Source organism: Centroberyx affinis, unplaced genomic scaffold, assembly GCF_046629955.1.
Source record: "Centroberyx affinis isolate AG114_WGS23_722 - 3 ecotype Tasmania unplaced genomic scaffold, CSIRO-AGI_Caff_v1 ptg000772l_1, whole genome shotgun sequence".
NCBI lineage: Eukaryota > Metazoa > Chordata > Actinopteri > Beryciformes > Berycidae > Centroberyx > Centroberyx affinis.
Window position 1 is genome coordinate 187,677 of NW_027279380.1, and position 26,217 is coordinate 213,893.

The 26,217-nt window shown below is 42.0% G+C and overlaps 4 protein-coding genes across 6 annotated transcripts in view; 3 read left to right on the top strand and 1 right to left on the bottom strand.

Annotated features, from left to right (window-relative positions):
- The window catches only part of kif1b (kinesin family member 1B), a 62,613-nt gene extending 58,349 nt beyond the window's left edge, over positions 1-4,264 (top strand). Inside the window, exons 39-47 of the mRNA XM_071520138.1 lie at positions 130-191; positions 305-450; positions 649-909; positions 1,317-1,388; positions 1,495-1,616; positions 1,808-1,960; positions 2,285-2,477; positions 2,862-2,980; positions 3,074-4,264. Coding sequence (XP_071376239.1) covers positions 130-191; positions 305-450; positions 649-909; positions 1,317-1,388; positions 1,495-1,616; positions 1,808-1,960; positions 2,285-2,477; positions 2,862-2,980; positions 3,074-3,116 — 1,171 coding nt within the window. The 3' untranslated portion in view covers positions 3,117-4,264. The remainder of the gene's footprint in view (positions 1-129; positions 192-304; positions 451-648; positions 910-1,316; positions 1,389-1,494; positions 1,617-1,807; positions 1,961-2,284; positions 2,478-2,861; positions 2,981-3,073) is intronic.
- Positions 4,265-8,244: 3,980 nt separating this feature from the next.
- Positions 8,245-16,218, top strand: pgd (phosphogluconate dehydrogenase). Its single transcript, XM_071520141.1, has 13 exons — positions 8,245-8,342; positions 8,835-8,910; positions 9,050-9,229; positions 9,378-9,443; positions 9,535-9,653; positions 9,896-9,965; positions 10,095-10,229; positions 10,365-10,554; positions 11,869-11,999; positions 12,867-13,000; positions 13,929-14,028; positions 14,662-14,784; positions 15,632-16,218. Exons 1-13 carry the CDS (start codon positions 8,335-8,337, stop codon positions 15,749-15,751), a joined length of 1,452 nt encoding a protein of 483 aa, XP_071376242.1. The 5' UTR covers positions 8,245-8,334; the 3' UTR covers positions 15,752-16,218.
- A 2,804-nt stretch (positions 16,219-19,022) lies between these two features.
- Positions 19,023-19,594, top strand: sst6 (somatostatin 6). The gene is made up of 2 exons (XM_071520137.1): positions 19,023-19,112; positions 19,406-19,594. The coding sequence occupies exons 1-2, from the start codon at positions 19,023-19,025 to the stop codon at positions 19,592-19,594; spliced, it is 279 nt and encodes a 92-aa protein (XP_071376238.1).
- A 939-nt stretch (positions 19,595-20,533) lies between these two features.
- Positions 20,534-25,727, bottom strand: tardbpa (TAR DNA binding protein a). 3 transcript variants are annotated; one of them, XR_011695205.1, is made up of 7 exons: positions 24,943-25,727; positions 24,613-24,776; positions 24,369-24,509; positions 23,192-23,362; positions 23,016-23,100; positions 22,050-22,196; positions 20,534-21,248 (listed from the first exon to the last, which is right to left on the bottom strand). XR_011695205.1 is itself a non-coding variant. In XM_071520146.1 (5 exons), exons 1-5 carry the CDS (start codon positions 25,181-25,183, stop codon positions 22,627-22,629), a joined length of 1,191 nt encoding a protein of 396 aa, XP_071376247.1. In that variant the 5' UTR covers positions 25,184-25,727; the 3' UTR covers positions 21,258-22,626. The 3 variants fall into 3 exon arrangements, 1 of the variants encoding a protein (XP_071376247.1); XR_011695204.1 differs by having other exon boundaries at positions 22,980-23,100; XM_071520146.1 differs by lacking the exon at positions 20,534-21,248 and having other exon boundaries at positions 21,258-23,100.
- Positions 25,728-26,217: the final 490 nt, after the last annotated feature.

The following is a 26,217-nucleotide window of genomic DNA, read 5'->3' on the forward strand; positions in this document are numbered from 1 at the left end:
GATGAATAAGCACCTTTCTGCCATGTCATGTCGATACGTTTGTGTGCCATGTTTGAAGTCCACATGCCTTTGAAGTCAGACCTTGACACAACACACACCTTTAATAGAGCCTCTTCTGCTCCATTACAGCAATCGAGTCACTGGCATCTATGAGCTGAGCTTGTGCAAGATGTCTGACACCGGAAGCCCAGGTGAGCAGTCTAGATCTTACAGCGTCGCCTAGAGAAATGTTATAGGACAAGTTATGGGCCCATCTTTGTTCCTCTTAGAACTCCACGCTGATGTTTGTTTTTGTCCTGGGCAGGGATGCAGCGGAGGAGGAGGAAGATCCTGGATACATCGGTGGCCTACGTGCGTGGAGAGGAGAACCTGGCTGGCTGGAGGCCCCGAGGAGACAGCCTCATCCTGGAGCACCAGTGGGAGCTGGAGAAAATGGAGCAGCTGCATGAGGTGGGTCCTCAAAACCAAATATGAACCAACCATGAGTGGACTTTAAGAAAGTTCCTTTAAGAAAAGTTCCCTCTTAGAGATGTTTGAAAATATCCGTCAATATGTTCATCTGCATGAACATATTGGTGCTCAATAAAATATTTCTTATTCGTGGAAAAGCCTGACCCTAACCTCGCCCTGCACCTCTCCATTGTCCAGGTGGAGAAGACCCGCCACCTGCTGCTGCTGAGGGAGAAGCTGGGAGAGACGCCCCCAGTGGGATCAGCTCCCACCGCCAAGTCCCTGAGTGAGTCCCTGTCGTCCAGCATGAGCTCAGGCACCCTGTCCACCTCCACCTCCATCTCCTCACAGATCTCTAGCACCACCTTTGAGAGCGCCATCACGCCCAGCGAGAGCAGCGGCTACGACTCGGCCGACATCGAGAGCCTGGTGGATCGCGAGAAGGAGCTGGCAACTAAGGTGAGAGCAAATTATGTAATATGGGATGGGATGAGCTCAGCGGTTTGCACTGTCGCCTCACAGCAATAAAGTCCTGGGTTTGAATCTCAGCCCCAGTCCTTTCTGTGTGGAGTTTGCATGTTTTCTCCATGTTTATATGGGTTTCCGGTTTCTTGCTCAGGTTTCTTCCCACAGTCCAAAAACATTTCAGGTGAATTGGAGAATCTAAGTTGCCCATAGGTGTGAATGTGTCTATGTGTTTGCCCTGTCAACCTGTCGAATGGATGAATGAGTGGGATATTCACAGTGATAAACTTTTGTCTGGCCCGTTTTGATGGTGGTGCTGACATTTAATTTACAAACAGTCACAGCAAGCTTTCCGTCCTGTGCTATGAACTGACTGAACTCTCCTTTGCTCTTTGTTGCAGTGCCTGCGCCTCCTGACTCACACCTTCAACAGCGAATACAACCAGGTGTGCAACAGTATCAGCGACTGCAAGGTGAGAAAAGGAAAAAAACACAAATTTTGTTTTTTCTTATGCAATGTTTGCCTTGGAAACAGAAGCCAGTATGCTCAATGCCTCCCTCTTGTTCTGTTTCCCCCAGCTGTCTGACATCTCACCAATGGGACGCGACCCGTCGGTGACCAGCTTCAGCAGCGCCACCCTCACCCCCTCCTCCACCTGCCCGTCTCTGTCTGACTCCCGCTGCGGCTCCCTAGACCAGAAGTAAAACTTCCATACACTTATTTCAAACACTCGTTTTTTAAATGTCGTTATAGACCAGTAATGCTTAATTTCTAGTATCTTCTATATAAATTGTTGCAAGCAAGGCCCAGTTCACTTCCAAAGTCAAAACACAGTAAATTTGACAGCTAGTTTGTCTCCATTATACTGAGTTGGTATACTTTGTTCTTTAGGACTCCAGAAAACAGCTCCCGTGCCTCCAGCCCCTCCTGCTCAGACTATGAGAACTTCCCCATGGTTCCCACTCTGGAGACGTCTTACCTGGCCCGGGCCGGCAAGAACGAGTTCCTCAACCTGGTGCCTGATATTGAAGAGATGAGGCCCGGGTGAGCACTGCCATGTTTGGTCTTTTACTATCTTACAATCAGAGCTTTTTCTCTTCATATTATGTGTCGCAGTGTAAATTAAAACATTGGTCACAATAAGATGCACACTGCAGCCCACGCAAAACAAAAATCGGTGATCCTGTTTTCCAATCCAAGCAGAAATGAGGTGAATTGATTTGACCTACTGAGCCGATTTCAACTAGAAGCAACCGAATTGATCTGATGCTCCCCTACAAAAACACTCCCAGCACTCCCAGAACAACGGTTTGAACAGATTTTTATTGACGTAAAAAATAATCTCTCTCTCTTTTCATTCCTTATCAGATCGGTAGTGTCTAAGAAGGGTTTCCTAAGCTTCATGGAGCCACGCTCCAACTCATGGGTGAAGCACTTTGTGGTCGTGCGCCGGCCCTACGTCTTCATCTACAACAACGACAAGGACCCAGTGGAGCGGGGCGTCCTCAACCTGTCCACAGCACAGGTGGAATACAGTGAAGACCAGCAGGCCATGCTCAAGGTAGACTTCTTAGCTATCAAGCTGATTCCTGTACCTTTAGTAACTTGCAATCACTGCAAACAGTTAAATAACTGAATGTTCATACAGTAAATAACCGTTTGTGTATACGGTGATAGGAACAAACACTGCAAAAGGTTCATGAACACACACAGGATGAATAGTGCTTACATACAGTGCATCCATGATGATCACTCTGCAAGTCATTCACATACCGAATGCATGCAAAAACTGTTACATGGGTCTAATAACGACAGCTACACTCCTAAGTTGCCTACACTCCTTCTATTGCTGCTGGTGCAACATGGAAGGCTTCTAGCTGACTTTCACTCTCTGGAAAACCCCCGGATAGTTGCAGTATGACAAATATGTGGTGTTTCCTTCTAGACTCCCAACACATTTGCTGTGTGCACGAAACACAGAGGAATCCTCCTGCAGGCCAACAACGACAAGGACATGAACGACTGGCTGTACGCGTTTAACCCGCTGCTAGCAGGAACGATAAGGTACACACTCAGTTCTCTCACACTACACTTAACATGTAGCGACACAACCTTGTCCAAAACATTGTCCAACATTAAATCATGCTGTACCCACAGATCCAAGTTGGCGAGGAGGCGCAGTGGCTTAATGAAGAACTAACTAAGTTGACCCGCACACAGGAAACCACGGCTTCCATTCTTCTGACAAGCCTTTGAACATACAAAGTGTTAACACTTATTAACCATTGTGATTCTTGACGGTTTTCTCTTGTATGTAGACCTGTGGCTTAAGTCTCCTTTCAAGCGACTAAAAGTTTCAGTTCCTGAAAAACTTGCCTCCCCTCTCTCCCCGCAACCCTCTGCCAACTTAGCTGTCCCCCTCTCTATTTCTCCCCCTCCCCCCGCTTTTTGTGTTTTTGTTTTTATGACGACGTTTTGGTCTTTTCCGTTCCGCTTTGTTGTCATTCCCTAACCCCCTAACTAGTAGCATGTTGTAATAGTCTACTTGTGTGTGCACGATTCTTCAGAAACCGTTTCTTCTGGCCACTATTTTTCAGTTTATGAATCGTCTGTAAAAAGAAAATTGTCTCTATCAGTGTTATTTGTCTCTCAAGAAGAGTTTTATTTTTGATTCCTTTTTTTTTTTTCGTGCCCGCATGACAACTGCAGCAGTCCTCAGGAGAAGACCAGGTTTGCTTACTCACAAAAAAAATACTTACAAATAAACAGTGGGAACCATGAAGGGAAAAAAAATACATGAAACTCCAAGTGAAATATCAGTTTACGCTCTCCTACAGAAAGCAAGGCTGGTTCAAGAATTATTGCTGCTAGTGATTTCTTAGGTTTTCATTATGAGACTTTGCATTAGGCCGCTGCCTCTTCCTAAAGTAGAATCTAGCTCCCCTGTCCCGCCCCTTACTTGGCCTTTAGAGTCAAAAAGTGAACACAGGAAATCGATCAAGGTCCCCGCTCAGCGAGACATAACGGCAGCATTGGATTTCCACTGTTATCCATGTGATAGTTATATTTCCACCCTCCTATCCCCTGTATATACACCAGTTCCAACCCCAATAGTGCCGTCAGTCAGTGATTACTTGCAATCATGCGTCTGTTTCAACATCAGAAATACATGCTAACTGAAGAGACGAGCAAGATTATTACGTAAAGATTATTTATATCTCAGCAGTGAAAACATGACATCGGATTGTTCCTGTAACAGCAGATGCGTCTCTGCTCTTTTGCCATTTCAACTCGGCTGTATAGTTCAGTTATGGGGAAAAAAAACAAAACGTAAACCAAGTTACAGAAATAAGGTTTTCGGGGTGGGGGGGGGAGGGATGAGGAGGAGGTGGGAGGACAGTACTCTGAGGAGAATATCATTTGTACATATGTGCTAGGATCAGTGTGGTAGTTGCCTCTCATTTAAGACATTCCTGTCAGATCTTTTAGCTCTTTTAGCACTTTTCTTAACACCAACATGTGAAGGTTCGTAGCTCAGAGAACCTCAACATTTGCTAATACTGTATGTTCCGTTGTTTTAATCATCGCACACTGGTGATACTGAAGACAAAACACGGTGAAAGACGAAGGAACAAAGGAGGGGTGTTCTAGCCTTGACCCTGGCAGTTATTAGGTGAAGGTGCTAGCACATTGCCTTGAGGACAGACAACTGTATGATATGGCCTGTACCATGGGTCCATTCACTGTCATGGTAACGTCTCTTTAGAGTGAAGTTCTTGCTGTTCAACAGGTTGGACTGATGCACCATAGATTTCCATTTGTTTTTCTTTTTTTGCATTCTTGAATCTAAACCTCTTAACTCAGCTAACTCTTATGGGGTTGATTTTTTTATTTTACTAACATTGTTGATTATTTTGTATTATTATTATTATGCGGTTATTCCACAGTGGAGTTTGATACGAAATGTAAAAGAGGGCATTTGTTTCTTGATTTTTAATATAGCTATATCGGTGTTTAATCTTATTTTGCACATTAACACATAACTATAGCAAGACGAGGGCAAGATCGGACATATTGAGTACAAGATCATTTCTTAGCACCATCTGACTATGAGAAGTGCATAAGAGAGCACATAGGCTACACTGGATAATATTTCTGTGTCTAGGAAGGTTTACCGGAAAGAATTTAGCATCAAAGGGACAAAATATGCTCAAAGCTTTTTTTTCTAATACTGTTAATGAAAATATTTGCTCTGTACATTCTAGTACAATTATAGCCGCTGTATTTGGTTCTTAGTAAATCATGAAATTGCGGTGCCTCTGTCTCTAGGGTTGGTAGAAGTGTGAATGGTACAAACGGGCATGAAGAAACTCTGGCCAACCAACCAGTAGTATGCCTGATGTGCTCTTAAAAGGGACAGTAAATGTGTGGAAACAGAGGCACTGTAGGTCTAACTTGCTCTTTATTATTAGAGTGACAAGGATTGGCTATGTATCGACAGTTTTTGCAGATGTGAGAACAGAAAACATTTTCTCAGAACAAATGAAAATGGCAGAAAGGCGCTGCTGCCCTCAGGTCAACCAGCCTGCTGGTCAGAGAAAAACTCGCAAAACTTCTCCTGTTGGATTGTTTCTGAGAAAATCTTCTTCCTCAAGGTACCGACTAACTGGTCTATTAGGATAATAATGCTTCAAAAAGATTATAGAGCAACTTCTATGCACTGATCAAAAGCTCAAAGTTTACTGTACCTCGCATTAACCTCACTATATTGAACTATGGCATGTATGAGATAATATTAACATATTGATATGAATACTTGTCAGAGCAAAGATTTTCACTTCAGCGACTCATTTGCAGAGGTATATTATTTTGGATTGTGTATTTATTGTTTGCAATGTATATATTAGTTTGCAGCTCTTTGCACATATTAATAAAAAGGTTTAACTAACTGATCAAATAAAAGTCTGTGCGGTTTAGTTGTTCTACTCAGAATGAACCAAATGATGGTTGTGGCATCCTCTTTCAGACTGAGCTGGGAGAGAGTTGAATGTACTATCAGGATGTTGCTGTGTGTTTTTCCATCATTAAATAAAGAAGGAAAAAACTCAAATATAACCTGTTACATTAGGTGGGTTACATTAGTCGTTCCTTTTTATTAGAAAGGTGGTTTGAATGAAAGTCTGCTTTTGATTTTAAGAATATTTACTCATTACTCACCACTCATGCTAGCTAGCCATCCGAATTATAACAAAACAAGTGTGGTTACTCTTGAGTTGTTTTTTTGTTTTGTTTTTATTAATATCAGGGAATATAATACAAAGTAGCTAGTGATAAGACATCTAAAATGACAGTATACCATTGTTTGTGCTGGTGTCTTTTCTTCACCTCAACACTTTCCCATGCTGCCTTTCAAACAAAACTAGCCATGATATTTTGCATCTTCCCCTCTGACAATTAATATCTGTTAATTGCATTTCCCTTTGGATTTGTTCACCAAAAAATGACAAACCAAGACATTAACACTGTACATTATTTGTCAGATTGGTTTCATTTTCATACTTATTTTGTAAATATCTGTGTTGTATGGGGCTTGAATTAAAATGTAAATATGTTTCCTGTATTTGTAATAATTATAATCCATTCGCTGTATAGCATAGACGTGTCATGCAGATATCCTAATTCTGTGTATGGTAATCTTGCACCATTGAACTGTTTAGTGAATGAGGCAACAATAAAAGTACAACCTGTGCATTAGCAGAACAAATGATCCCTGTTTGTCTTCTCCTTCATGCACAACTTCACACTCATCTCAGCCTACATGTTTGCACCATTAAACACTGCTGATTTCTGTTTTCTTATTTTGGGAAGATTTTAAACTGCATGCTTTGCTGTTAAAAATGAGCTTATCATGAGAATTATACATGTAAAAACACAGGGTAACTATACATACCTCTCTCTGATCAATTAAAGTGATGAATTGGACCTTTCATGGCACAGTAGAAATGCAAGGGTGGAAGAAACTAATTACTCATGTTGCTGTAATTGAGTAGCTTTTTTGTGGCCTACTTGTACTTTTTTGAGTATTTTTTTTTAAGTCACTTGCTTCGCTACATTTAAATCACATCCATTACAGCAGTGGTTCTCAACGCGGGGTCCGGGGACCACCAGGGATCCTTGAGGGGGTTCCACGGGGTCCGCAGCAAATTGATGAATTGTTAAACTTCACCATTATTCCATTTACAAGAAGTTAACACAATTAGAGAATGTAGAAGAATGACTGTTTCGATCATAGTTAGTTTCACTGTTATCTCTCTACCTACAATACAGATAGTCATGGGATTCTGGACAAAATCATATCTAACAATAAAAATATTCTCAGATTTGGGTCAGAGAGACAAAATATCATCAAATGGTGGTCGGTGGCTCTAATGTATACTAAATTAGGGGTCCTTGATTTGAAAAGGTTGAGAATCACTGCATTACAGAGCACACATTGTGTGGCTCTTGCTTCAGAAATAGTCAGTCAGCAAACAGGAGAAGAGTACTTAGGCTTTACTTTGTGGACTTTTTTTGTAATTTCCAAATTTTCCAATTAAAGGAATCAAATTTGAACTCTCATCTTTTAGGAGTTACATGGAAAAGATCATATGTAACATCATTCTCTTTTCTAAAAAGTAACTCAGTAACTTTTACTCTGAGTACATTTTAAATAAGCCACTTTTTACTTGGACCTCAGTTGATTTTTTTGCACCAGTACTTTACTTATACTTAAGTAAAATATCAGCAAAGTAACAATACCTCTACTTGAGTGGGAAAGTCTAGTTTCCACCACTTTCCACCACTGTAGAAATAATAGGCCTATTCAGCTTTTTTTTTTTTTTTTTTTTTTTGGATGTGGAGACTTTCTCCTCCACCCCTTTTGCTTGTAAAGACATGTGCCACTAAAATATGTGATTTAATGCAGAAACATTTTACAGTCATCTACCAGAGATTTCCAGGAAGTAGGAGAAAAAATAGACACTTAAAGGTCGACGACAACTCTCAGCATAACCATTAAATGAGTAACTAATGCGAATAATAACGATCCTGCTGAGAAATTACTTCCGGAACAGGCGGTTTCCACGGTACCCACTTCCTTGTGGGCGTGCATCTATGTACTGTGAATGACGGCGGGTGCAGCCAATAGAAGAACGGATATCTCTGCTCAGCTCATCTGGACCAATGACAATTCTTGAACAACATCGCTTCAGCTTGTTGGACGTTATCTGATTGGCTGATATTTCGGTAGGGGCGTACGGGAGGTTCCCCTCGCCCCGTCAAGTGGAGAACGAGGAAGTAACGAGGAAATCTGAAGAAAAGTGGATTGGTGTGTGACTTCGACTGTCATTTGAAGACGGATACTTTACCCGCTGAGCACCATGGCTGAGTAAGTTCCCAAACGCCTCTTCATCGGCTGTGGCTGATATTGTACTGCCGAATCATTCTGATTGTTCTAGAAATTTCTTCCTCATTTGCCGAGACTCATCATCTTCAGCGGTTATTTTAAACGGAGTTAGCTAGCTTGTTAGCCAACCAGGCATTGCAGTCTTTCAGTTGCAGCATGTTTGACATGACAGTTAACATGAAAATTGAACCGGATGACAAACCTAGTTTTCCAGCCAGATAGTCGTGCTCTGGACTCTGGGAAATGCCAGGGACTTTTGAAATTACAAATAAGTGGAGGTTCGTCCTGTAGTTAAAATGCATTAATCTTTTGGGTTCAGCTAACATAATTTGCAAAAAAGTCAGAAGTATGTTTGTCAAGTGTTTGTTGTTTCTTTTTATTTAGACTAGTCTAAACCGTCATTGCTGATGCTCAGTGTGAGACCAGATGCCCCAGCAGAGCCCATTATAAATTTGATTATGTTTCCTTCCACAGAGCAGACATTGCATTGATTGGTTTGGCTGTCATGGGCCAAAACATTATCCTGAACATGAATGACCATGGCTTTGTGGTAAGATAATGAGTTATATTTGCTTCCATAAATTCTGCCAGTTACCCGAGTATTGTGTTTCTGTTTTGCGTTGCCAAACAGTCCGAAACTTGTTCCACTTTCCTCCTCTTCACTTGTACTCGCTGTATCCCTCTGACAGGTCTGTGCTTACAACCGGACCGTGTCCAAGGTGCATGACTTCCTCAAGAACGAAGCCAAGGGATCCAAGGTGATCGGGGCCGAGTCTCTGGAGGACATGGTGTCCAAGCTGAAGAAGCCCAGGAGGATTGTGCTGCTGGTCAAGGCCGGTCAGGCTGTGGACGACTTCATCGACAAGCTGGTCAGCGGCCTGAGTTGTTACAGATGAACTGAACAGTGTTCAAATCTTCTGAAGTTAGCTGAGGAAAATAGTGGTTTTAATATTGTTTCACTTATTTTTTGTGGTGCTCTGATATTGATTGGCTTTTGCTCCATTTGTTCTTTCTCAGGTTCCTCTTCTGGAGGCTGGGGATATCATCATTGACGGTGGCAACTCTGAATACAGAGACACAACAGTAAGTTGATGAGAAATGCTGCTTTCCAAAAAATCTGTCTTTATTTCATACCAAGGATATTCATAGTGTCTGTATTTGTGTGTGTGTGTAGCGGCGGTGCAGGAGTCTGAAGGAGAAGGGCCTGTTGTTTGTGGGCAGTGGAGTCAGTGGTGGAGAGGAGGGAGCACGCTATGGACCCTCTCTAATGCCAGGGGGACATAAAGAGGCCTGGTGAGCCACACAGCTCTGTGCTACACATCATATTTCCTCAAATTGTCAGTTGAATGTGGGACATGAGGCATACTAAAACAAACACTAGTACTAATGATAAATTTGGACTTACGTGAGACTTTGAACAAATCACTTCAAAACACTTGACATCTTAAAACACTGGATATTTCAAAGTGTTACCGTTTGATCTTTTATTGTACCTCATATCACATTGAACACTTGTGGTACTGTTTCTCTCCTAGGCCACACATAAAAGATATCTTCCAGAGCATTTCTGCCAAGGTTGGAACAGGAGAACCATGTTGTGACTGGGTGAGTGGAGTATTTTATTAGTGATGTGTAACTATGTAACGCCTAACATGTTGATTAGTAAAGGTGTAGCAATTATGATCATGTCAAATCATCTTTGAAAAATATTCCTCTGCTTCCTTCCTTTGGCAGGTCGGAGACGAGGGAGCGGGTCACTTTGTGAAGATGGTCCATAACGGCATTGAGTATGGAGACATGCAGCTGATCTGTGAGGCCTATCACCTGATGAAGGATGTTTTGGGTATGGACCACGACGAGATGGCCGAGGTAAGCCAGTCATACCGTCATGATGTAACCTGTATCTATTCACTTCAACATTTTCCATGTCATGTCAGTCCTGTATGGTTATGATGAAACAACCTGGCTGACCGCATTTCATCACGCTGTGGTTTAACCACCCAGGCTTTCAACAACTGGAACAAGACAGAGTTGGACTCATTCCTGATTGAGATCACTGCCAACATCCTGAAATACAGGGACTCTGATGGCACACATCTGCTGCCTAAGATCCGCGACAGCGCCGGCCAGAAGGGCACTGGGAAGTGGACTGCCATTTCAGCCCTGGAGTACGGCACACCTGTCACTTTGATCGGTAAGAGGAAGTGAGGAGATTTTATACAAGGAAGTATCTGGTTTCTTTGTTCTTCTCTTGCTGGCTGCTTTCAGTAAATGGTGGTCATGGTGACATTGCGAAAGGCATTACCTCACAGCTGTACAGGTTTCAACATGGCATCAACAAACTAATTACAGTGCAGTAGGCCTAATGGTCAGAGTTGTGGGGCTAATGTTTAGCTGGCCAGTGAGCTTCTTCTAGAGAATGTGATCAATGTCTGGCTGCTCCTAAGAAGATTGAAGGCTTTTCTAGTGGCCTGCTCATCTGAAGTGACATAAGAGGGATTTGTGATACTCTCTGCGGCTTTGGTGTTTGCTGTGACTGTATGACTGTTTCATAAATGTCCACGGGCAAGCTGGAGGTCAGGCATTGAGATTAATCCAGGACAAAGCTGTCTTCATCTCAACAGTCAACACAGACACCTGTTAGGCTGCATAGTCCCCCTGGTTGACAGTGACATTATAGACTGTATTTACTATAAAAGTTCAATAATGTAGCTAGGTTCTTTGCAGCAGAAATGTTATGACCAACTTGCCCTCACACTTACTGAATTCCTGCCAGAGATTTTAATATTTGATATTTCCTTGCTCCGGTCCTGCCAGTGAGTGCTGGGGATCCACTGTGACAGAGAGATAGAGGCAGAACAAAAGGCTGCATTGTGTGAGAGCTGAGCCTGTGTGTGTGTGGAGGAATGGGGAGCAGACAGGCAGGCTGGTACAGTATGTGAGGGTGGATTTTCTACTCCCAATAGGGATGACATTCCACACCAGGACAGTTCATGGGACACATGTTTTGTTTTCTCCCCTCCCCCTCTCATTGCATCACCTAGCTGTATCAGTGTTTAGCAAGTCATGCTTGCCCAACTGTTTTTTTCCTTTTATCTTGACACAGTGGCAAGTAAATTCTCTTTTTTTTTTTTAAATGTGGCAATCCCTGCTTTTCCTGATGTGGTGAAGGCCAGCCTTGCTTGTAACAAGAGGGTTACTACTGCTGAGTCATGTTGAGCCTTTGGCATTGTCTTTGTTTTGGCATGATGTCAACTGTGGCACAGCGGTGAGCTGGCTACCATTTCACTAGTGTACAATGGGCATGGCATTGGCTACCTTACCTAAATGATAACCTCTACAATAATTTCTTCAGATAGGTTTCAATTCACCTTAAATTACTGTTTGCTCAGACTCTGCTCACAGCTGATGTGCACAGCTCCTACAACATGTGATGTGTTCAAAGAGCTAACCTTGTCGTTCCACTTCCCTTCCCCTCCTCCACTCTCCCTCTCTCTCTGTGTCTCAGGGGAGGCTGTCTTTGCCAGATGCCTGTCCTCTCTGAAGGATGAGCGAGTGGAGGCCAGCCGCAGCCTCTCGGGACCCCAGGGGGTCAAGTTCAGCGGTGACAAGGCCTCCTTCCTAGAAGACATCAGAAAGGTAGGACACACATCACTGAATATGTGGGACATTTTCAAAGCACAGAACTTTCAAAGCTTGGCGAGAGAAAGGTTGATGGCATGAAATGTTGACACTAGTGTTGTCACGATACCAGAATTCTAATCTAAAAATGTTATATTACTACGATACCAAGGCAAACGAGAAAAAACATCAAGCAATGTCACAGAACAACAGTCACTGAGATGCTTTGCTAAGTCACTGAGATGCCCCTATAACGAAGTAACAGGGGTTTTAAGATGTCATTTGGGTATCCCATCTTTGTTGACTGTAAGCAAAATGGTTCCATATTTCACTTGTGGTGCCAGTTTTGTCAACCAGTTTAGGTGGACTGGGATTCAATTCAAGACATGGTGGATTGACGCTGTTGAATGTTTTCAGCTGTTTGGATTCAGTGCAAAATTAAATGTAGTCACTGTCAACAGCCAGTTTATGATTCTGTCTATCCCAGTCCTCCTTCTAACTATTCCAATTTGCATGTATGCGCCCTCTGGAGGTGACGCTGAAGTGGAATTTCAGCTTGCAGAACACAATTGGTTAAAGTATTGAATGTTTATAAAACTGAGTGTTGCAGTGGCTTTGTTTCACAAAGAGTTGGGGAACTTTGGATTCAAAACATCCAGAAGAGTAAAGCGTGGTGATATGCATATTATAGACGCACTGAACAATGATGCTCCTAGATCAGTTTAAAACTATGACCAAAAACATTTCATAAGCGGCATACCGGCTTAAGTTTTAGCTCCTTGTTCTCAGCCTACCTGATTTTGAATGAGGAATTAAGTTTTTTGATGAGATTAATATTTTAATTGTTATCTTATTATATCTGACTGATTTGTGTGTTTTCTCCAGGCCCTCTATGCCTCTAAGATCATCTCCTACGCCCAGGGCTTCATGCTCCTCCGACAGGCAGCCAAGGAGTTCGGCTGGTCCCTCAACTACGGTGCCATCGCCTTGATGTGGAGAGGAGGCTGCATCATCCGAAGGTACAGTGAATCTCATGTTTCCTCATATCGGAGCACAGTTTGTCCTGCTGCCGCCTTGTGCAACCTTCTGTCAACAGAGATCTTTCACATCGATGTTGAAAACTGTGGTCGTGCATCTTTGAGAAGGCTTGATGAGTGGGAATGGATTCTGCTCATGTCATTTATGCTTGAGGCATTTAGCTGACACTTTTATCCCAAGCAACTTACAATAAGTGCAACAGTAGAATAACTTTTCCTAGATCGCCAATATTGCAAGCAGCCAGTAGTAATAGTAGTAAGTGCCAGGGTCCAAAGCTTAGTGTCCTGACAATATTTCTGTGACCACAATATGATCGTATGAGTGAACGTCTTGAAAAACGCAATCATTTTTTTGTTTTTACACTTGACTTTATAAATGTTTATGCAATTCTATGCACATACAATGACTGGATTGTTTTTAAAGACCAAAGGAGTAAGATGATTCAAGCTCATGAGGGGTAGCAGGCCTACCTCTTCCATTAAATGAGTCTCCAAGAAAGATCCAGTGTATAGTCTCATAAAGGAAGTATTTGCTCTATTCTTGGCACTGCCCTATGTTGTAATTCTGGAATGAGAAAACTGTAAAATCAGAGTGAGAGAAGAATGGGGAAATTCAGATTGTATATGCGCAACCTGGCAATGATGTTGCATAAACCTAAAACAAATAACACTCCATTATCACTTCCTCCGGGGTGCAGCCAAGCTTTAGCATATACTGTAGGCATTTCAAAGAGCAATATGTTTGTTTGAATGGAAGCTTGGTTACAGTTTGCAGAGTTAAACTGAATGGATATGATATATTTTTTTGTTTGTTTGCATGTCACACAAAGTCATCTAAAGATATGGCCAATTATTTTGAGCACAATCTTGTTTTATTATTGGCTAATACTGTGCTTTCCGCTGCCCACAGTGTCTTCCTGGGGAAGATCAAGGAGGCGTTTGACAGAGACTCTGAACTGCAGAGTTTGCTGCTGGACAACTTTTTCAGTAATGCCGTACAGGACTGCCAGGTAGGAGGAAGGAGGAAGTGGTGCAAGGACAAACTGCAATAGCCATGTTTACAAAGACACACAAAAGCAGTTGTTTCCTCTTTAGTTCAAATGTTTTTATTTTGAATTTTGCAACATACATAAACAAAAAACAGAAACGAGCACACAAGCCCGAACATGGAAAACAAAACAACACAAATTAAGGAGCAGACCTACAGGAGAGGCTACACCCCCAATTACCCCCCATACCCAGGGACTTCAGACATCAGAGATTGGATCACTCTAATAAGGAAGCGTTACAAGTCAGGTCAAGTTGCGGTGTCAAGATAATGGAGAAGGGGATGCCTGTTGTTTCCTCTTTTAGAAAGGAATGGAGTTAAGCCACAGTACCACTAAATTACTTAATAGCTGCCTAAGACGGACACTGTTTTAGTTCTCAATCTGAAGTCGAGTGACTTTCTTTTGGGTTGTATTGATTAAGAGAGGGCACACTGAATGCTTTCATTGTCTGTCTTCTGTCAACCTCGTCTTCTAAGATTGTTCATATTGCTCTTTGGCTTCATTAAAACAACTTTGTAATGTTTTTGTTTTTGAAGCTAATGTCATCTGGTGTGCATCTGACCGTGTGTTTACTTGTCCCCACTCTTGTTGTAGGAGTCGTGGCGCAAGGCAGTCGGCACTGGAGTCCAGCATGGCATCCCCATGCCCTGTTTCACCACAGCTCTGTCCTTCTATGACGGTTACAGACACAATATGCTGCCAGCTAACCTCCTCCAGGTGAGACACACTCGCTCACACAGTGGAAGGTCAGCCGACCCCACTGAACATATGGCAAACCGTGGATGAGATTAAAAAAGATCACGTGTAGTGTGGGGACGTCATGTCAGTGTGTTTGTGTTTGGAGCTAGTGGGATTTAAGACCCTGACAGTGTTGTGTGTGTGTTTGTATAACTTTGAGTACCCATACTGCCCTTGGACTCTGTTTAGAAGAACTTCTCAAAGCAGGAAATGTATAATGTTATAAATCATTGTATCAGCATAAAGAGGAAATGGCTCTCTCTGAGGGTATCAGAGGTTTTTATCAGGGTTGGGGCCATTCATGAATTGAATTGGGAATGCATGGTAAATTCCACTTCAGTTCCTGGAGTTGGAATTGGAATTGCACCCAGCTCTAAGGAAACAGAATTGGAATTGATTTGGAATGACGGGAAACAGAATTTAATTCCACTAAATTCCATGAAGTTCCACTTCTAAGAGAGTTTGTCTTGACTTGCTAAACATTATCAATCAAACATTATCAATCAAATGAAAGACAAATCAAATGCATTCAATCATAATGTATGTATTACGATTACATGTTATGCATCAAATATCACTTGAAAGATACTTTTAACATTTTATGATATTCAGTATTGATAATATATAACACTACATGTAATCTCAGATAAGTGGTAAGAAAAAACAAAAAAACATGGAATTGCACTGAAATTAATTGAATTAAATCCAACTTTGTCCTGTAGGTTTATTAAAATTTCAATTCCTCAGTTGAACTGGAATTGATGAGCTCATTCATGAATTGACCTCAACCCTGTCTTTTTTTTTTTTTTTGTTTCTGTTTCCGCAGGCCCAGAGAGACTACTTTGGAGCCCACACATATGAACTGCTGTCAAACCCCGGGAAATTCATCCACACCAACTGGACGGGCCACGGCGGAAACGTCTCCTCCTCCTCCTATAACGCCTAAGGAGCGTCTCCACATCACACACTCACACACACACAAAGACGGAAGACCAAGGACGAGGGGAAGTTACATGTGAAAGAAGATATGTTACACATTCCTTCTCCAACACCAAACCTGAATATTTAAGACCAACCACCTTAATCAAACTTTTACCCTACTGAAACATTCTAAAAGTATTGTTGCAGTTTTATTTATCATGAAGTGGAATCATAGTATACTTGTGTTGTAAACTCTTCCCCCCTTTTGAGTTAGTGGAGCGTGTTTTGTGTAGGAACTTTTATCACAGTCGCCACACAACAGGGGGAGCAACAAGTGTTTACTCCAAGCAGGGGCGGATCCTACGCTGGCTATCAGGCTAATGTTCACCAGTCATGTCAGCCCCGGGGTTCACGGTGTTAACGCTGGATTAAGGTGAACCATTGCACTGTAATGTATTAGGCTAAATAAAGATTTCAATCCCTTTATAATAAGCTTGCGTGGTCCTTACTCTCCAGCCAGGCGCTGTAAACAGGATTGGGATGTGTGTGTGTGTGTGTGTGTGTGTGTGTGTGTGTGTGTAGCATGGGTTAAATTTGGCAGTGAGTGACATAAGTTTCCTTATATATAAACAGTATATATAAGAGGACTGTCTGGTCAAAAATAGACACTTGTTCCACTAGCCTTACTCAGTGTCGGCCAATAAATGTTTAATGTATGTACAGTGAATATTAATACATGATCAAAATTAGTTAAATTGAATTGTCCCATAGTGAAATGTACACTGGCATATTACTTACTGTCCTTACAGTGGATGGCCAGCAGATGGCCCTGAGATACTTAACTCAACATGTTCCTTCATACAAAGAGAGAGAGAATTGTATTTCATTAAAAGGAAGGTGGATACACTTATAAGACATATACCTTTTCAGTATATGAAGGCAATATATATCCACACTAGTAAATGGATTGAAATGCACTGTAAGCTGAATAATAGTAATTTCTGTCTGATTGTGGATTGTGTCTGCCCGGTCAAAAACAGAAAAGGCAACATAGCTACACTATCTGTGGACTGGACACAGTCAAATTGGTCTTGGACTGCACTGTTCTGACACTGAAAATTCATGCATAGACCTAAATATGACTGGCACACACTGCCACTTTTGACAAAGGATATGAAGAAAAAAAAAAAGGTCTTAAAATAGAGCAGTCAACTGTAGCTGGTGTGAAAAAGCTTCTAAATGTGAGGACAACATCCTCACCCTGCAGTGCGTCTAATATTGATGAAGGTGCTGCCTGCCAAGCCAGTTTAGTCAGAAAAAGGATCATCTTGGTTCAGATAAAAGCTCTAGTGTTGGTTCTGGATGACAACTGGCAGCTATTCAGCACATTGTTGTATCAAGTAAGAAAAAAGTAATAATTGAAGAAAGTATTCCAACTGTGATGAAAGCTTTCCCTTTAATTTACTACTTCTAAGCATTGCATTGCGTGCCCTGCTTTCTCTCTAAAGCCTCAAATTGAGGGATTCTCAACAGTACTGTCAGGCTCCTGAAGTAAATAACAGTGCTGCTTTCACGCCACACTACTGAAGGACGCTGCAACTGACAGCAGTGTGTTACACCTGTAATTGAACCATAAACAAAGCCTCACCTCAGTGCACCTGCTGCTCCTATAGCTTTGGTCCTTGCGAGGTCATTGTTTTAGGAGACTGTTGGTGCTTCTGTTCAACTTTTGTGGGACACCAGATGGAGTCACTGAAGCTTAACAGATGCGTTTCTTAAAGACCCCCTTGTTTGACTCTTCACATCAGAGCTTTGATCTTGAAGGTGCACAGAGAGCAGAACAAACAAATTGCATAAGCATTGCCATGAATATGCTTGCTCACGTCTTGTTCACTTCAGTTATAAAAAGACGGCTCCATTATCAAAGCTAAGATCGTCACTGCTGCGGTCCCCAGAGACCCTCTACCCACTTAGCACTTCTTTGCTATTTTGATTCATCCCACTGGTTAATACGCCCCTGCCTTGCTGAAAAAATTAAATGTGTGTGTTATGGTTCTTTCTCTCTAATGCCCAATTAATCCGTAGGAAAGAACATTCTCTACAATTAGGGCCTTGTATTCTTAATGAGGGCTAATGTCATACGGAGGTTGCATTAGAGCACAAGAGGCTATTACAGCTCAGTGATGGCAGTGCGGGGGGATGATGAGTTTGCTGAGTCATCCTCAAACTGAGCAGGTGAACAGGCAGTAAGGAAACACCAGGCCGTACATCTGAAGCCATGTGCAATAATGCATAATGCAGGAGGAGGAAGAGTGGAGGACACATGGAAACAAGTTTTTCCATCAAGACCAAAACTCCCCTACTTCCTGGATTCTACAAAGTTCTTTTTCACAACATCACTGAACCCAATGACCATATATAGTGTACATCAACAGCTGAATTATATGTCGTTACTTAACAATATTAAGCTTTTGTTGCATGACATAAAGTGGATGAAAGTGCAAGTTTGTTGAAGTGAACTTTCTCCATTTGAAAGAGCAAACAATAAAAAAAAAACTGGGAGACTACTTGCTATGAGTGCAGTGAAGTGTTGATAGCTTCTGTCTGTCCGTTTTATATGTATGAGCTAAATATATAAGCCTCAAGTAATGGGATTGCTTTTGACTTTTCTTTTCATTCTGTTACTGTGCAGATGGTCAGCCTCCTGTTTTGGCAATTCAGAAGAAAACAAAATAGAACGATAGAGCTCACTATGTTCTGGTTTAAACAACCTTCACAATATTATCCAACTGTTTTTTTTTTTTACAGATGGCTTTATCCTAACTGTGATTATCAAACTAGAATACATATGGAGATGACAAATTTGTGTGGGTGGCTACATGGAAAGTGGCTCCATTTGGCTAATTGCCTCTGCTGTCTACTGCGTCAATCTCTTGTGTGAGGGCCTATAAATCAGGCAGCGGCAGCTCCATTCAGATCTTCAGCAGCTACTCCACACAGAGCAGCATGAGAGTGCTAGTGAGTCTAGTCCACCTGGCTTTCACAGTATGTGCTATAAGGGAAACTATTATTGCTCTGCCCATAGATGACAACCTGGGACCTCGGCACAATCAGGTGAGTTGATAGTCCTCTAGCAGTAGATTTACTATGATTTTACATCAAATCTTATGTTTCCAATGAAATTAATGCTAACTGCAATCAATTTTTATGTGTCTAACTTGGTTTGGCAAAAATGACTGAATTTGCAATTTGTTGGATGCTTCTGTCCAAAGCGCCTTGCAGTGTCACAAGTGCCCATGTATTCAGCATGGGTGGCCCCAGTGGGAGTCAAACTCAGCTGTGTTGGTGCCATGTGTCACCCACTGAGCTACACAAGACCGAAGACAGTAAGTGTATAGACTTCTGCCTCACTGCCCGTGTTGTATCACCTGCTGTCTTAAGAGGTTTTAGGGTTCAAAGGTTTTCAATTCTGCTCCTCGGGGGCCCAGAGTCCTGCTGCTTTTCATTCTAGTAATCTAATCGGGGACTTTTTTACACCTGGGATGCCAGGTGAATGCAATAAACTGCATTTTACTACATCTTTGGACAGAAAACCACCAGTATTCTGGGTACTCAAAACCAGGATTGAAAACCACTGGTATAAAACATCAAGGGTGAGTCTAAGTTTCTCCTCCACTAGGAGTTGGCTGAGGAGCAGAGGAACCTGCAGCAGATGATTTCAGGAATGAATGAGCTACCGTCTGAGTACATGGATCCAGGAAGGCGTCTCCATGAAGAGCTGGAGGAGAGGTCGCTCAGAAACCACATCCCGTCCCGGAGCAGATCGCCCTGTAGGAACTTCTTCTGGAAGACCTTCTCAACCTGCTAGCAGTGGGAGAAAGCATACCGATTCATAGTGTGCAATCCCATCTTTATGACCGCAAGCTGAAAATAAATTACAATTATAAAAGGATTATTTGTGATCCACGACTCTCTGTACGGTAATTGTATGGTCACTGTCTTTGTATGTTAATTGCTACTCTTGGCCATGCATTAATTTAATTTGTGAGGATAAATTGTTACCCTCTGCCATGTATTCATTTCACTATCATCCATTAGCTTTTCTCTATAAAGACCAAGAAAGTTGCTGTAATTGTATTTACATCATCCAGCTCCTATTAACAAAACAGACACTTCAGCTGGCAGGCTAAGCACCAATCTTACATTTTACCCCATTTTGTGGAATCACCAATAAAAGGCCTTTTTCATAACAGTTCAGTAGGTGAAAGTACAGGCTCTGGTTGATGACATCCAGCAGGAATGCATAGTTTCAAAATATATTAAGCTTCAGTTCAAAAACATTCTCAGACTGCATTTATTTTTGTTTTTGACTAGGTATCTCAACAGCATTTCAGCAGCAAGACAAACATTTTTACCTTAAGGCTGGGCTTCAGGGGTCCCAGTCCTATATTTAAAAGGTCTAGAAAGGGTAAATGTCCATACTGGGAAGTTTCATGTAGACTATAATGAGCAAAAGCAAAACCTCCCCCATCAGAAACAAGGTTATGACATTAATAGATGGATTACAATGATAAAATCAGGTGTAACAAAGGTATAATTTAGGAGTCTTCTGTTCCAACAGATATGACAAAGTAGTACATCAGCACAACCAGAAGGCTGAACAGCAAACTACACCTGCAACATTTTGTAACCTGTTCCTTGCACCAAGCAGGGAATGAGAAACCTCCAGAGAAAACTGAAACAGCACCGAGATTAAGCACAATGCTATCACACTACACCTTATCTACATAGAGAGAACCACAGGTGATTAAAAATTCAAACTTTTATTTTACACTCTTGTTGGACTAAAAATAATTCCATATCAATACACAAAGTGTGAATTCCTGCTGGCATGTTCAATCAACATTTTTTTTTTAAAGTCCCTGCAAAATTTACTTAACTCTTACACATTCCAACCACTTTACAATCATGGTTTAAACAAACAAAAAAAACAAAAAAATCACGTCCTGCTCGATTAAAATTGTACATAATGACCACATGAAAAGAAAACCTACTTAGAAAAATGTTGAACTTAAAATTATACCAGTAACAGTTACAGTTATCAGTGGCTGTTATTAGGACAAAGCATTTACCGACACAAATGAATCTTTGATATTATCGCCAGGTCTGGTGTTCAACAACAGTTTAGGGGAACAGACAGAAAAGCATGATCACTGCCAAACTGCAAGTGTCTAGAACTGCAGGTGTGACTTTGGTCCTACTTTTGTTCATTTGAAGGTATCAACAAATACCTCAGCCCAATTAGGTACGGTCCGCTCTAAATTTCAATATGGGGTGGTCCAAGGGTTCTTGCTAGTAAGGTGAAGAGGATCCTTTTCAGGATTAAGGCATTCGTGCAGCATATCCATTGCTGGCTTGTGCTGGCCCACCCAACAATGCACCACACTCCAGTCTTCAGCTTCTCCAAAATTGACTCCAATCTGGATTCGGACGAAAACCTGGGCTGGCCGTGTCCAAGGTCCCTATACATGCGAATTAAAGCGTTGGCAGTTCAATTAATTAATGTAAAAGTCAAAAATAAGTCGCTGTCAAGAAGGAATTATACCTAGTCAAATTCAGTTTTATTTGGAGACTTCCCTTTGATTCACAAAACATAGAAAATGCATTCATAACCACTTCAAACACAAACTTTCAGTGGGGACATGTCAAACACTCGCCACTTCAACCTCTGAGGTCACACTGAGCTCACTTGCAACCTTACACACACTTTCAAGCTGCCCCCAGTGTTTTTCCCACACAGACTTCACCGGCACCATGTCACATTTTCACACAGAAAAGGGTGGTAACAAGGAGAAAATAAAGCACACACCATACACAGCATTCACATCAAATCAGACAGCAAGAAAAAGCTACGAGAGAATACAAATACTCATAGCGTTTAACATTTCACGGTGTTTTTTTTTGTTTAAAGATTTAAGCTTGATAGAAAATAATTAGTGAAAGGAGAGACCTTAGGGATCTCGAGATGCAATAAATGTCCTTGTGATGGTCATTAGGAACACACTCGTACTTGCTTCTTCCTCTCACACTCGCACAAAGCCACAGGTTCTTCTCAACTCTCGCAGGCATTTGGCTCTTTAAAAATTTTTTGCACAAACAGTCCTTTTCACACTTGCGTTCTTTCATTTTGCGCTCTCCCGTTCGCTCACTCTCAGTCTCTCACTCTGTCCAACACCAATCCCACTCATTGATCTCAAAAGCGATAAGAGCAGACAAGATTTCTATATCCATGAAAAAGGGGAGAGGAAAAAGACAACACCCACCGTCTAACACAGTATATGCAGAGTGAAGCTGTGTTCTTTGATGGCAAAGCATTTACACATGGGAAGAAGGGAATTGATACTGAGAGCTGTCGAACATTGCGGCCCATGAGGCGCTTCCTCCCGGGAAATTGGAAAAGAGTTGGTGAACTGTAGAAGAGATTTTCATGAAGGCGGTTCCATAAAACGTCAAACAAAACAAACAAAAAAAAGATACAATCAACTGCATACAGAGGTTAAACTATATCAAGCCCATTTCACAACTGGCTGCGGGGGGCTCTGGAGATACTCGTGCATGTTTCAGAAATATATACCTTGCATGCACAGTCATATCTCAAAGTAACATTTTCTCAAAAACAAAAAAAAAGGTAGTGTGGCAGTTCCCACTAACAAAATTAACACTTCACCCATTCAATGCTTGGCTACATAATTAGTCACATATATGTATAAATTTTCTCTTCAACAAAATGAAAGGCAATATATTTTTAAATAACAGGGACATGAGATATGACTAGTTTTCCCCCCTAGGTATACTTACCAGATTAGCCTAATAGCAACAAAAAGACCAACTCAAAGCTCTCTACATTCCCCAACTAGAAGACTTAGACTCCATAGAGGTGCCAAAGCCGGAGCTGAAGCCACTGCTGGAGGCCGAGTTAGTGCCTGCAGCCCAACCGAGGCTAGCTGAGCTGGGGCTGCTGTAACTGGTGCTGGTAGAGCTATAGGTCTGGTCTCGGGTTGTAGTGGCTGTGCCTGCTGTGGTGGTCTGACCCTGCTGGTTAGCCAGCATGCCCATCATGCCCCAACTGCTTTGCAGCGCTGCCTGGGCAGCAGCCATCATTGCTGGGTTAAGACCAAGAGCCCCAAAGTTAACCCCACTGCTATTGCTCCCTAGCCCGCCGCGACTATTGCCATAACCCTGACCGAACCCACCAGCCCCAAACCGCCCTCGATCCATCATTTGCCTACTATTATTGTGTTTAGGCTCAGCGTTGGAGATGTGGACGCTGACGCCCTTGATGATCAGATCCTCTCCACACAGGGCCTGGGCGACCTGTGGAAAGACGTGAGGAAGAGATGATCACCACAGCCATCATTATGTTCTCAACTGACACTCAAACTCTGATTTTTATAGAGAATCTTACCTGGTCATCAGCAAACGTGACGAAAGCAAACGCCCGGAAGGGTTTGGGGATGAAGACATCAGTGACTTCGCCATACTGCATGAAGAACTGCCTCAGCTCATCGGTGGTCATGTCCTCCGTACAGCGGCCAACAAAGATTTTCCGGCTGCGCATGGGTTCATCTGGACCTGCCTGAGAGGACGAAGAGGCATAGCATGCCATGATGTATTTAATCGATGTTAAATACCTTGTGAAACAAAAAAACATTTAATTTTACCTTATTCAAAATAGATTTTCCAGAGCCCAATAGCACACGTTACATTAAAGTTGTAAAATTAGGGCAAATATTTTTCACCTTTATTACTTGCTACAGTGTCAATGTAGTAATCATTTTGCAGCTTTCATATTTTTGATAAAGTTATCAGAATTCAAAGATTACTAGAGGGCAAACTCCAGCCAATTCTGAACAAATCTCCAACTTACAAAGCTGCAATCTATGTTTGTTTATTGCTTGTCTTCCGGATCTATTTAGTCAGAAAATTAGATCCGGAAGACAAGCGATAAACAAACAGATTGCAACTTACAAAGCTGCAATCTATGTTTGTTTATCACTTGTCTTCCGGATCTAATTTTCTGACAAAATAGCAGGTGAATGCAATGCTGTTTAGCAGCCAACTTTAAAAGTCCCGGATGTTGGATTTTCCCACTAGTAGACGAACACAGCATAATAGTTAAGACTAAAAAACAAAAAATCATAAAAAAAAAAAAGACACCACCAAAATCTTATCAACTGATCCTTGGGCCAGGGGCTATCTGTCCAAAAAATGTCAGTCAAATATATCAAACAGAAAGGTGAAAATACAACCTCCTTCCAACTTTGTTGGCTGAGATAATAAACAATTGTTTTGTAATGTGTCCATTAATTGTTTGCAAATGTCAGTTATATAACGCGTATGTTATCAATATATTTAAATGGAGTTATAGCCGCATCACACAGTTTCAGTTTGCTTTTTTGCATGTTCGACTTTTGCCCAACGGTGTCTGAGGACTGGCAGCAGTCCTCAGACACCGGCAGCCATCATGCAGCTCCAATATACTATCGACAGTGTACTGAACTGAAACCCATAGTATCAGAAACAAATGGCACCATGAGGTCTTTGTCCACACCCAGCCTCAGAGAAAGGGTGCCCAAAAATACCTTTGAGTTGGGAAGTTTGCAATCGCACCATCTTCCATCGATCATGTGTCTCTGCGAAATCACTTTGGTTTGCGTCTCGTAATCAGTGAACCGGACAAACCCAAACCCTTTGGAGTTTCCAGTCTTTGCATCTCTCTTGACCTGGAGAGAATGGAGAAAGTGGGTGAGAGATTAATTACTCTCTTTAATTACCCAGTAACGTTGACTAAAAATACATATAAGAAGTCAGATCAGATGTTTTTACCTGCACCATGATGACTTCCCCAAAGGTACTGAAGTAATCTTTCAGGTCCTGCTCTGATGTTTTCCATGGCAGGCCGAGGACAATGAGATCTGATGTCTTCTGAAAGCCCCGTTTGACTTTTACAGCTGAGGCAGCATCCATTTCATCCATCTTCCTTTTGTTGTCTGTAATGAAAGGATACACCTTGCATGAGTAAAGAGCCCGTGTAAGTGTAAACAGCACTCTACTTTAAATGAGGCAAAGGGTCAAAGTTTGACCCTTGGTGATGGTGGCACACAACAATCAAGCTACATGCTAAACCTCAGTCGGTCATACTAAACCCAGTCTCACCTTTGGGGTAATTGACGACGTACACCAGGTTTCCCCAGTCGCTCTCCGGTGCATGCAGGACCCCTTCGACCAGTCGGACACCCCGCATGCACTGGGATTCGGGGTTCCTGTACCGCAGGCCGCAAGCCCCAGGAAACTGGGCTGCTACTGTTGACAGCAAAACAGTGCCATCGTCCTCTGAAGGGATCTCCATCGGCTCTTCGCTTTCATCCTCAGCCACCCGAATGTACAACTCCGACATGGTCTCTGAATGGCCAAGCCTCGATCCAGATAGAGTTAGTAACAAGTAGACTGATGCACGCTGGTTTGTAGGGACGACAGTTGCTTGACTGAATGCAATGGCCTTTCAAGTTAACTTTTGCTAGCTGGTTGAACTAACTATGGCGCAAACGCAGTCAAAACAAATGTGGATTTGTGTGCGGACAAAATGATAGAAAACCGCGAGAAAGCTAACGTTCACTACAAAACTCTTTCAAAAATCTGATAGCTGGCGGCCATGAACGTTGCGTGTTTTCTTCACCGCTGACAGCGCGCGCCTGCCCTGGACAAGTTAGCTAGCTAGCAAGCTAGCAACCACAGACACGCTTGCAAAAATGAATGGACAGTCCAGTTTCGTGCTCCGTGTTTTTGTCAACAAATACACGATTCCTCTTCGCATGTATGACGGTATGGTCAAGTATCGCACGTAAACGACAACAGAAACCAATCAATTTACTCGGTGAAACCAAAACCCGAATTTCGAGAAAATTGCAGTATTTTCTGCTGTACGCGCTGGCTAATCTTTCTAGCCTCAAGCTAGCTAACAAAATGGCTGCTCATCTTGTAGAGATGACATCATCGAGTTGGGAGGGCACACTATTATTTTCTATGGGGATGCGAATAAATATAATCAATACATTTAGCCAATAATTGCACCTTATATCACCAATAGTGAGTTGGCTTGGTAAAGTAAGCCTTTGTAAGCCATGTGGTTCAATTTAAAATTTATTTTGCGTTTCAGAACTTGCAGTGAGCATGGTTACAGTACCATGATGTACCCCTCCATATAGATTCACCCTAAAAGCCCAAACAAAAGGTGCGCATTGAGAAATAAAATATATTCAAGAAAATAATGTTTTATTAAACAATATGGTGCCCTGTGTGATCTGTAAAACAGACGGTGATATATGTTGATTTTAACCTTTTTCCCCCGATAACGTGGCTGCAATTTGTGTAAGCTATATTATTGAATAGGCATATTCTATGAAAACATACAATGAAAAATAGAATAGTTGA

Bases quoted from the DNA above. Each gene is read 5' to 3' on its own strand.
- pgd (XM_071520141.1), top strand. The intron at 10,230-10,364 runs GTAAGCCAGTCA...TTAACCACCCAG, and splicing joins ACCACGACGAGATGGCCGAG to GCTTTCAACAACTGGAACAA. The intron at 14,785-15,631 runs GTGAGACACACT...CTGTTTCCGCAG, and splicing joins TGCCAGCTAACCTCCTCCAG to GCCCAGAGAGACTACTTTGG.
- sst6 (XM_071520137.1), top strand. From the start codon at position 19,023: ATGTATTCAGCATGGGTGGCCCCAGTGGGAGTCAAACTCAGCTGTGTT. The intron at 19,113-19,405 runs GTAAGTGTATAG...CTCCTCCACTAG, and splicing joins GCTACACAAGACCGAAGACA to GAGTTGGCTGAGGAGCAGAG.
- tardbpa (XM_071520146.1), bottom strand. From the start codon at position 25,183: ATGTCGGAGTTGTACATTCGGGTGGCTGAGGATGAAAGCGAAGAGCCG. The intron at 23,363-24,368 runs GTATTTTTGGGC...TCGTCCTCTCAG, and splicing joins GCAAACTTCCCAACTCAAAG to GCAGGTCCAGATGAACCCAT. The intron at 23,101-23,191 runs GTAAGATTCTCT...GTCTTTCCACAG, and splicing joins TCACGTTTGCTGATGACCAG to GTCGCCCAGGCCCTGTGTGG.